Source organism: Salmo salar, chromosome 09 (assembly GCF_965601325.2).
Source record: "Salmo salar chromosome 09, fSalSal1, whole genome shotgun sequence".
NCBI classification, from domain to species: domain Eukaryota; kingdom Metazoa; phylum Chordata; class Actinopteri; order Salmoniformes; family Salmonidae; genus Salmo; species Salmo salar.
In genome coordinates this window covers 12,939,846-12,951,517 of record NC_138299.1, presented here as the reverse complement: position 1 = coordinate 12,951,517, position 11,672 = coordinate 12,939,846, and the positions used below count along the sequence as shown (strand labels likewise).

At 43.1% G+C, this 11,672-nt stretch overlaps 1 protein-coding gene across 1 annotated transcript; it reads right to left on the bottom strand.

Moving 5' to 3' along the window:
• Positions 1 to 280: 280 nt before the first annotated feature.
• Positions 281 to 2,233, bottom strand: LOC106610717 (left-right determination factor 2). Its single transcript, XM_014210223.3, has 4 exons — positions 1,924 to 2,233; positions 1,457 to 1,700; positions 1,103 to 1,342; positions 281 to 904 (listed from the first exon to the last, which is right to left on the bottom strand). The coding sequence occupies exons 1-4, from the start codon at positions 2,189 to 2,191 to the stop codon at positions 583 to 585; spliced, it is 1,074 nt and encodes a 357-aa protein (XP_014065698.1). The 5' UTR covers positions 2,192 to 2,233; the 3' UTR covers positions 281 to 582.
• Positions 2,234 to 11,672: the final 9,439 nt, after the last annotated feature.

Here is an 11,672-nt window from a genome sequence, read left to right as displayed (position 1 = left end):
CCTTTGGAGATTCACCAGCGCTGTAGATTCTGAGACTGAAACTAAGTAAATAAATCCACAAATCAAACACTGATCGGAAGCCCCGTGGTGAGGATGTGTTACCATAACAAAGGACTGGGCTAGTGTTGAGGCTCTAATGATATAGGAAATTGGTGTCACAACCACACCTGTAATGATTTCAGTTTGACTGTGTTTTTGTTTATTCACACTCCCTCGCTCTCCCTCAAAAAACAAACCCATAGACAACAGATGAACCAATGAAGTGACACTGTGTAAAGGATTTGTGGAAGAAAAATACATTTATTAATATACTTTGAAAATGTGCAATTAATTCATATTTTTAATCTTGTCATATGACGAGTATAAATGCATTCATGGGCAACATAAATTAGGCTACGTATTTACATTTAAGTGCTCAAAAAACAAGTGATCGGCTAATATAACCCTTGTCTTAAATATTCACACCAATAAGATATCTCCTTTTTAGCCTATAGTTATTTAAGTTTGAAGAAAAAAAATACAGTGCGTCACGAGTCGCACTCGCATCTTTCAGTCTCTCTGGATTGCGCCCATTCCTCATTCTCAAACAGATACATTGTCCATTGTACATCTGCACTTCTCCACTATCATGTTGGGAAACTCGGCCACTTCAATCTCAGTGTAGTCTCCTTTTTTCACCAGGTACATTATAGGTAGCGGCGCGTTCTCCGTAGCCGCGCACCGCCGTTCTCCGTAGCCATAACGACGCTTTGGCTGCTTGCACCCTCCTGCGCATCGGAAGGACTGGTAGCCCGCGGGTTCGATGACCCAGTACTGAGTCCAAGTTAGCTCCCGGAAGTTGATGAAGTAGTCTTCTCTACAGCATATGCCGTTCGGCTTGCTGGACTGGCAGTCACCACGGGAACTGGACGGAGAGAAATGGTCAGGTTATTACACGTTTGACACACCTATAGAGGATTCTCAAAAAGTATGTATAAGCAAATGTCATACTGTGACATAGCAGCCAGGTCCATATGTGTTTAGCCTATATGCTTAAAATGTGTCCACTGTTCAACCAAGGTTCTGAACATTGCCATTAGTCTAGCTATTAAATGTCACCTACCCATATTCCTCCAGGTTCAAGGTGTAAAAAAGAAGCTCAGGCTTTCCCGTGCTCTGGTCAGAGGGGTCCTGCGCGGTAAAGCGTACACTCTTGGCCATCTCGGCGGCGTAGCTTCCCGGTCTCTCCCCCTCGACCCGCAGCTCCAGGCGCAGCGGCGCCTCGCGACGTCCCTTCGACCAGTAGTGTACGGCCTGCGTCACATCAAAACCCTTCCACCCGGTCTCGTAGATTGGCACCAACCTATTGAAAAGGATCAACCGTACAAATGAATCACAATAGTACTGTAATTAACTAGCATGCTAATTAATTCGTATTAGGCTAATTAAAAGTAGGCTGTGCGGTAACGGTGCTGACCTTGAGTCTACCAGTGAGGAGCGGTTGGCGCCGTTCTCTAGAACTTCCACCCAGTAGACGCTGACCCGTGCGTTGTTGTCCTGCTTTTGACTCTTTCTCCCGGCCAGGTGCAGTTTATGAGGGGCGTTCTGGTAGAGTCTGAGCTCCGCCATGGTCACCTCGCTGTTGGCCGGGACCCTGGCCTCCATGTCGAAAACCAACCGCTCTCTGGTGGCGTCAGAGTAAAGAATCTCCCCCGATATATCTGTTATGTAGAATATAACAGGACAGCATGTGGACAATTGGACAGCAGTGCGTAATTTGGAATCCAAAGAGAACCAAACTGAGAATTACACATTGGTATTAACAATAGTATAGCTAATGGTAAATAAAATATAATAATGGAAAATAAAATTGAAAATCAGTCAGTCTTTGAAACTGTCATATTCTCAGTCTTAGAAACTGTCATCGTTGCCATTGCTGTTTACCTGCGTTCCCGGATATCCCCCTGAGGATTCCTGCTAGGCTGGGCAGAGAGCGGCGTCTCCTCTCGTGGTGCAGCTTCAGCAGGGTCAGATACGTGTTTCTGATGTGGCTAGGAACGACCAGGTTCTCCAAGTCCCTTTTATGGATCCGTGGAAGTTCCTTCAGTCCAAGCCTCTGAAGCATAGCCTCTTTCAGGTTCTCCTGATTGAAGCTGTGCGTTAGAGACAGTATCGCACAGGCGCACAGCAGCCAAATTGGGAAATATGCCATATCTGAAAGAGTTGAGAGTTAAACCCTGTTGCGATGGAGGACAAGGACTGACCACCTTTATATATATAGTAGCCCCGCTGTGACGGACGTGTACAAAGGGGTAGGGACCAACACCAAAGACAGTGGACGCGCGGGAGAGCTTCAAAGTCACGCCCTATTTAAGGACTAATAGCCTCTGCCTGATACCTGGTCTCAACCCCCACCTCCACCCACTCACCTATCACACCCATCATCACCACATCGACCAGTAAAGATGGGACTCGCACATGAAAGAAAAACACACGTTACGTTTTTAATGACCCTATTTTCATCTGAAACATGGGTGGATTAGACACCAATAGATTAGCAGATAGAGGAGTGCTTTATACCGGTAATTAATGACGTGATAATCTCTCTCTGATGGACATCTAAGCGGTTTCACCCTCAGTGTCATTCAGTCCAAACATCGTTGATAGGCTTCCAGTAGGCTATGTCAATTCATGAATTGTTTAATACAAAATCCAAACCGTTTGAGCCTAAACTTTGCATTATTTATCAAATAGAACGTCCTATGTGAGCGTTACAATTAAATAAGCAACCAATTCATGTTTGAAGTTTTGAACAAATGTAATTTTTGCTGCTCTATTCCCAACTTCAATGTGGTGAATAAAAAAATGGTTGGCTTGACAATGACAGCAATGGAATTGTCAAGAGCACAAACAGATCTGGGACCAGGCTACTACTCCCCCCTCATCAGGAAACAACTGAAATCTAAGACATGGATTTGTCTGAATCTTTCATCTCTTTTGTTGAATATGTTGGTTTAGTGTTGTCCGTCTACTACATCTATTAAAATGAGGACCCAGCAGGCCTGCCCAGCCAAAAAGAGGCCGCTAATAACATGATGATTAACACACACAGCACAGGGAGCACATATATATTTAGCTGTCTGACTACTGTTGATCTGGCATCACGTTTTGTGTGTGTGTGTATGTGTCTGTCCTCTGCCTGTCAGCTGTTGATCTGTCAATCAGCCATTCCTGTGTGTTGTCTGCGTGTATGCTGTCTGGGGGCACACTGTCTGTCATCCCAAGACCACCTGCCACACTCCAGTCCCAATACACACTCACGACTGGGACTCTATGGAGGAACCAGTTGCCTCAGCCACTATAGTGTTTGTGTGTGTATGTGACAGAAAAAGACACATAATCAGGTCCATGTGAAGAGCCCTTTACAATCCACATCCCAGAGCAGAGCACACACTGGATTACTCATCTGTCCCCTGTGGGAGCTCGGCTCCCAATACACACCAGTCTGTTTGACCTGACACACACATACACAGGGGGACCACCATAGACTCAGGCAGAGAAGGATAGACATACCTCCACCCACTAATAATGTTATACACATACTTGACAAACTTAATTACACTAATATGATAATCTGTCCATGGGGTGCCATTCTAAAGCTACACATGGGGTTGAGGGGCCAGTTGTTAATGAGTGAGAGGAAACTGTCTGTCTGTCTGTCAGTGATGTCCATCTATGTATGCCTTTTGATCAAGCAAGACTAGTGCTCCAATTAGAACAATATTAGATCATGAAAACTAGATCATCATCCCAGATCTAATATAAAAGTAGCCCTACAAAGTTAGAGACACATCTGGCGCCCATTGTGCCAAGACAAAATGCCTGTATTATTGCTCTGGGTATGCCTAACCTAAATGTAAAACCTTGCATTATTTTTTACTTCATTAGATAGTGCCATTTGTAAGGGGTGACGCCAGGGGTGTCATGCCCACAGGGGGCACGTTCCCCCTCAGATTTGTCAATTTTTTTATTATTTTTTCCTCTGTAATACTACTAGTCACTTAGCAATTTTATGACGTTGGCTTTAGCTTGCCCAGATAGGTTCCTAATCTCCCAACCTCATAACTAGCTACCAAGAAGCCATTTCAGTCTATCAATCTAGTTAGAGTAGGTAGCTTGTCTAACTATTTGAGAAAAGCAAGCAATAACTAAATGTACTGAATAAGACTCACATTCCTTTTAATCTTTAACCCAGATTTTAGCAGAGATGCAGAGCAGCATATTTAGTTTCTTCTTTAACAGACAACTCAAGATGTATGCTTAGATATACAGAAAAATCCAAATATTTTTTACATAGCATAAATATTTTGGCTTTAGATCGCAGGAAAATGCTGTTCTCACATTTACGTACAGAGGGAAATGTTCCCCCCGGTAGACCAACCCCCAGCCATCCACACATACTTTGTGCCCCCTCAGATTTTTGGGGTATATGACGCCCCTGGGTGATGCTGATCCCATGTTCACACATTCTACCGACCAGCAAGCTTTGATTTTGCGAGAACAGTTGGCATTGACAATACACAACATCGATAAGGGGTTGGAGACGGGTTGTGAGAGGGACGAGTCGCCCCTCCTACCCTGACTGTTGACAGAAGCTCTTCGGGTGAAAGTAAACAGACATCTTGATCCACTTAATCAGAAATCAGCAAGTCTTCCCCAATCAACAGGTTTTAATGAAGGACTATAGATTAGCATTACAAAATAGGACAACAGAAACGAAGACTGCAGCTATTAATGTGCTGTTAGTGTTGTAATGGTGATCATTTTCTGTAATCAAAGTTATAGCAGGCCTACATGTGTTGTGATAAAGGTATTGTAGCCTTAGCTGATCAAAATGTTTGTGTTTATAATGAGTTCTAAGTGGATTAAGAAAAAGATATGAAGCATAAATCAATATCCTATTAAAGAAATTAAATTAAACCTTTTTAGATAAGAAGCCTAATTTAAAATGACTTAAATCTGGTAAAATATGTAATTATTCTTATCGCAATAACTTTTCCATAGGCTTGTCAGTGACGCCTCAAACCAAGTGTAAATTATTCTACAAATGTCTGGCCTACTTTTACAACCTTTGATTTCCACCAAAAACCTTGTGTGAATTTATTAAAATTACTTAAATCTTGTGAAATATGTTATTTTATTGTTATCGCAATACCCTTTCTAATTGATTGTCAGAGAGACCACAAACCAAGTGTAAATTATTCAAACATTTCTGGCCTACTTTTACATCGTTAGACTTCCTTTAATTTCAACAAAAAACCTTGTGTGAATTTATTACAATTCCTTAGATCTTGTAAAAACATTATTCATTTGCAGGTAGAAATGTGTTCAATATCCACTGAAATAGCTAGCACATTTACTAGATAGACAGTAGTTGCCTTGGTAAGGCCAGGAAAACAAACTCTCACTCAACGTCAACAAAACAAAGGAGATACTTCAGGAAACAGCAGAGGGCGCACCCCCTTATCCACATCAACGGGACAGCAGTGGAGAAGGTGGAAAGTTTTAAGTTCCTCGGCGTACACATCACTGACAAACTGAAATGGTCCACCCACATAGACAGTGTGGTGAAGAAGGCGCAGCAGCGCCTCTTCAACCTCAGGAGGCTGAAGAAATTTGGCTTGTCACCTAAAACCCTCACAAACTTTTACAGATGCACAATTGAGACCATCCTGTTGGGCTGTATCACCGCCTAGTATGGCAACTGCACCGCCCACAACTGCAGGGCTCTCCAGAGGGTGGTGCGGTCTGCACAACGCATCACCGGGGGGCAAACTACCTGCCCTCCAGGACACCTACAGCACCCGATGTCACAGGAAGGACAACCACCCGAGCCACTGTCGTTTATCCCGCTACCATCCAGAAGGCGAGGTCAGTACAGGTGCATCAAAGCTGGGACCGAGAGACTAAAAAATAGCTTCTATCTTAAGGCCATCAGACTGTTAAACAGCCATCACTAACACAGAGAGGCTGCTGCCTACATACAGACTTGGAATCATTGGCCACTATAACAAATGGATCACTAGTCACTTTATTAATGGCACTTTAATAATGATGCTTACATATCTTGCATTATTCATCCCATATGTATATACTGTATCTTATATCATCTATTGCATCTTACCTATGCCGCTCGGTCATTGCTCATCCATATATTTATATGAACATATTCTTATTCCATCCCTTTACTTCGATTTGTGTGTATTAGGTAGTTGTTGTGGAATTGTTTGATTACTTGTTCGATATTGCAGTACTGTCGGAACTAAAGCGCAAGCATTTCGCTACACTCGCAATAACATTTGCTAACCATGTGTATATGACCAATAAAATTTGATTTGATTTTGATTTGATTTAATTAGGAATTAGAATACTAGAATGGTCATTAACCTTCTTATGATGGGACCCTTGTGATGGGATAAAGGTCAGACATTTTGGTCAGGGAGTTGCTTAACCATGGTTTGCCAATGCTGTGATAAGATATAAATAAAATAATGAATTTCAAGAATATATCTGCACTGTATGCTAGCCAGACAGTTTGAGGAAAAATTCCATAAATTGTTCAAATTAACTGACGCCAACCTTCCATTGACACAATGCAGTCAATCCACAGCCATACACTGGCTGAAATCAGTTGATGATATGAGTTACAAAAGTTGTAAATGTAACAAGTACTGATATTGTATCAATCAATCCAATTTACTTATAAAGCCCTTTTTACATCCGCTGATGTCACAAAGTGCTATACAGAAACTCAGCCTAGAACCCCAAACAGCAAGCAATGCAGATGTAGAAGCACGGTGGCTAGGAAAAACTCCCTAGAAAGGCAAGAACCTAGGAAGAAACCTAGAGAGGAACCAGGCTCTGAGGGGTGGCCATTCCTCTTCTGACTGTGTCGGGTGGAGATTATAACAGAACATGACCAAGATGTTCAAACGTTCATAGATGACCAGCAGGGTTAGATAATAATAATCACAGTGGTTGTAGAGGGTGCAACAGGTCAGCACCTCAGGAGTAAATGTCAGTTGGCTTTTCATAGCCGATCATTCAGAGTTAGAGACAGCAGGTGCGGTAGAGAGAGAGAGAGAAAAACAGTAGTTCTGGGACAAAGTAGCACTTCCGGTGAACAGGTCAGGTTTCCATAGCCAATGGTTGAAACAGCAGCACAACCAGGTGGACTGGGGACAGCAAGGAGTCATCAGGCCAGGTAGTCCTTGAGGCATGGTCCTAGGGCTCAGGTCCTCTGAGAGAAGAGAGAGAGAGAAATAGAAAGAAAGAGAGAGAGAGAATTAGAAGGAGCATACTTAAATTCACACAGGACACTGGATAAGACAGGAGAAATACTCCAGATATAACAGACTGACCCTAGCCGTCCGACACAAACCATTGCAGCATAATTACTGGAGGCTGAGACAGGATCATAGCACTCACTGCTTTCCAAGAAAACTAAAATGTTGATATTTATGGTCTGTTTACGTATATTTTAGAGGCTATTTACAGTATACAGAAAATGTGTATAAACCTTTATAAACTATATTTATAATTTTATGTTAACAATAATTCTATTACACAATTTCTGATATACTGTGTATAGTAAACCTAAAAACAGCAACATTCACACATGACAGATATGTATGTATGTATGTATGTATGTATGTATGTATGTATGTATGTATGTATGTATGTATGTATGTATGTATGTATGTATGTATGTATGTATGTATATACACACTACCGTTCAAAAGTTTGGGGTCACTGAGAAATGTCCTTGTTTTTGAAAGAAAAGCAACAGTTTTTGTCCATTAAAATAACATCAAATTGATCAGAAATACAGTGTAGACATTGTTAATGTTGTAAATTACTATTGTAGCTGGAAACGGCAGATTTTTTTTAATGGAATATCTACATAGGCGTACAGAGGCCCATTATCAGCAACCATCAATCCTGTGTTCCAATGGCACGTTGTGTTAGCTAATCCAAGTTTGGCATTTTAAAAGGCTAATTGATCATTAGAAAACCCCTTTGCAATTATGTTAGCACAGCTGAAAACTGTTGTCCTTATTAAAGAAGCAATAAAACTGGCCTTAAGACTAGTTGAGTATCTGGAGCATCAGCATTTGTGGGTTCGATACAGGCTCAAAATGACCAGAAACAAAGCACTTTCTTCTGAAACTCGTCAGTCTATTCTTGTTCTGAGAAATGAAGGCTATTCCATGCGAGAAATTGCCAAGAAACTGAATATCTCGTATAACGCTGTGTACTACTCCCTTCACAGAACAGCGCAAACTGGCTCTAACCAGAATAGAAAGAGGAGTGGGAGGCCCTGGTGCACAACTGAGCAAGATGACAAGTACATTAGAGTGTCTAGTTTGAGAAACAGATGCCTCACAAGTCCTCAACCCGCAAAACACCAGTCTAAACGTCAGCAGTGAAGAGGCGACTCCGGGATGCTGGCCTTCTAGGCAGAGTTGCAAAGAAAAAGCCATATCTCAGACTGGCCAATAAAAAGAAAAGATTAAGATGGGCAAAAGAACACAGACACTGGACAGAGGAAGATTGGAAAAAAGTGTTATGGACAGACTAATCTAAGTTTGAGGAGTTCGGATCACAAAGAAGAACAATTGTGAGACGCAGAAAAAATGTTAAGATGCTGGAGGAGTGCTTGATGCCATCTGTCAAGCATGGTGGAGGCAATGTGATGGTCTGGGGGTGCTTTGGTGCTGGTAAAGTGGGAGATTTGTACAGGGTAAAAGGAATCTTGAAGAAGGAAGGCTATCACTCCATTTTGCAACGCCATGCCATACCCTGTGGACTGCGCTTAATTGGAGCCAATTTCCTCCTACAACAGGACAATGACCCAAAGCACAGCTCCAAACTAAGAATGTTCCAAGATGGCGTAGCAGTGCAGACGTTGTTTGTCGTTCTCTCATGTAAATTTTGTATTTTTCGTCTTTTTTGTATATATATTTCAATATATTTTCAATCTATTTTCCATTTTTAAATTAAATATACCTTCCGGCAACCCGCCTCACCCAATGTGATAAGGTGTGTCTATATTGGCTAATGCCCTTGTCCCGAAGCTAGCACCAGTTAGCCGCGAGCCAGGAACATCTCCTGGCTAGCAAACGAAATTACTCCAGCTTCAATACAATACCTCTTTTGACAACTGGCCTGGACCCTCTGTCGACACGGAGCCCCGCCGTTCCATCACGACTGGTCTGCCGACGTAATTCCATCCGTTGTGCCCTCAACCGTCCTTTGCCGGACGTCGGAGCAGACCCTTCTACTTGCCCCGGCCTGCTAACGTTTTTTTTTAACGCCATGTCTCCCACTTGCTAGCCTACTAACGACTACCTAGCAGCTTCCCTGTTTCATCTATTGCTGTTCACTGGACCCTATGATCACTTGGCTACATAGCTGATGCCTGCTGGACTGTTCATTAATCACGGTACTCCATTTTGTTTATTTTGTTTATCTGTCGGCCCCAGCCTCGAACTCAGGCCCTGTGTGTAGTTAACTGACCTTCTCTGCCCATTCATCGCCATTTTACCTGTTGTTGTTGTCTTAGCTGATTAGCTGTTGTTGTCTTACCCGTTGTCTTAGCTAGCTCTCCCAATCAACACCTGTGATTGCTTTATGCCTCGCTTTATGTCTCTCTCTAATGTCAACATGCCTTGTATACTGTTGTTTGGGATAGTTATCATTGTTTTAGTTCACTGCGGAGCCCCTAGTCCCACTCAACATGCCTCAGATACCTCTTTTGTCCCACCTCCCACACATGCGGTGACCTCACCCAGCATAACTAGTGCGTCTAGAGATGCAACCTCTCTTGTCGTCACTCAATGCCTAGGTTTACCTCCACTGTACCCGGACCCTACCATACCCCTGTCTGTACATTATGCCCTGAATCTATCCTACCATGCCCAGAAATCTGCTTCTTTTATTTTCTGTTCCCAATGCACTAGACGACCAGTTTTGATAGCCTTTAGCCGTACCCTCATCCTACTCCTCCTCTGTTCCTCGGGTGATGTGGAGGTTAACCCAGGCCCTGCGTGTCCCCAGGCGCTCTCATTTGTTGACTTCTGTAACCGTAAAAGTCTTGGTTTCATGCATGTTTAACATCAGAAGCCTCCTCCCTAAGTTTGTTTTACTCACTGCTTTAGCACACTCCACCAACCCTGATGTCCTTGCCATGTCTGAATCCTGGCTTAGGAAGGCCACCAAAAACGATGAGATTTCCATCCCCAACTACTACATTTTCCGTCAAGATAGAACTGCCAAAGGGGAAGGAGTTGCAATCTACTGCAGAGATAGCCTGCAAAGTTCTGTCATACTTTCCAGGTCTATGCCCAACCAGTTCGAGCTTCTAATTTTAAAAATGTATCTCTCCAGAAATAAGTCTCTCATTGTTGCCGCCTGTTATAGACCCCCCTCTGCTCCCAGCTGTGCCCTGAACACCATATGTGAATTGATTGACCCCCATCTCTATTCAGAGTTCGTTCTGTTAGGTGACTTAAACTGGGATATGCTTAACACCGCAGCAGTCCTACAATCTAAGCTAGATGCCCTCGATCTCATAAAAATTATCAAGGAACCCACCAGGTACAACCCCAAATCCGTAAACACGGGCACCCTCATAGATATTATCCTGACCAACTTGCCCTCCAAATACACCTCTGCTGTTTTCAATCAGGATCTCAGCGATCAGTGCCTCATTGCCTGCATCCGCTATGGGTCTGTGGCCAAACGAGCTTCAATGCCATACAACACTCCTTCCATGGCCTCCAACTGCTCTTAAATACTAGTAAAACTAAATGCATGCTTTTCAACCGATCACTGCCTGCACCCGCCCGCTCGACTAGCATCATTACTCTGGACGGTTCTGACTTAGAATATGTGGACAACTACAAATACCTAGGTGTCTGGCTAGACTGTAAACTCTCCTTCTAGACATATTAAACATCTCCAATCCAAAATTAAATCTAGAATCAGCTTCCTATTTCGCAACAAAGCCTCCTTCACTCACACTGCCAAACATACCCTCGTAAAACTGACTATCCTACCGATCCTTGACTTTGGCGATGTCATTTACAAAATAGCCTCCAACACTCTACTCAGCAAACTGGATGCAGTCTATCACAGTGCCATCCGTTTTGTCACCAAAGCCCCATATACCACCCACCACTGCGACCTGTATGCTCTCGTCAGCTGGCTCTTGCTACATATTTGTCGCCAGACCCACTGGCTCCAGGTCATCTGTAAGTCTTTGCTAGGTAAAGCTCCGCCTTATCTCAGCTCACTGGTCATATATCTGCTGGCGCTCCAGCAGGTATATCTCGCTGGTCATCCCCAAAGTCAACACCTCTTTGGCCGTCTTTCTTCCCTGTTCTCTGCTGCCAATGACTGGAAGGAATTGCAAAAATCGCTGAAGTTGGAGACTTATCTCCCTCACTAACTTTAGGCAGCAGCTATCTGAGCAGCTTACCGATCGCTGCAGCTGTACGTAGCCCATCTGTAAATATCCCATCCAATCTACCGACCTCATCCCCATATTGTTTTTATTTACTTTTTTGCTCTTTTGCACACCAGTATTTCAACTTGCACATCATCATCTGCACATTTATCACTCCAGTGTT

Excerpts from the sequence above, each read along its gene's own strand:
- LOC106610717 (XM_014210223.3), bottom strand. The coding sequence starts at position 2,191 with ATGGCATATTTCCCAATTTGGCTGCTGTGCGCCTGTGCGATACTGTCT. Across the intron at positions 1,343-1,456 it reads TCCTCACTGGTAGACTCAAG|GTTGGTGCCAATCTACGAGA; the intron begins GTCAGCACCGTT and ends CCTTTTCAATAG. Across the intron at positions 905-1,102 it reads TTGAACCTGGAGGAATATGG|TTCCCGTGGTGACTGCCAGT; the intron begins GTAGGTGACATT and ends CTCTCCGTCCAG.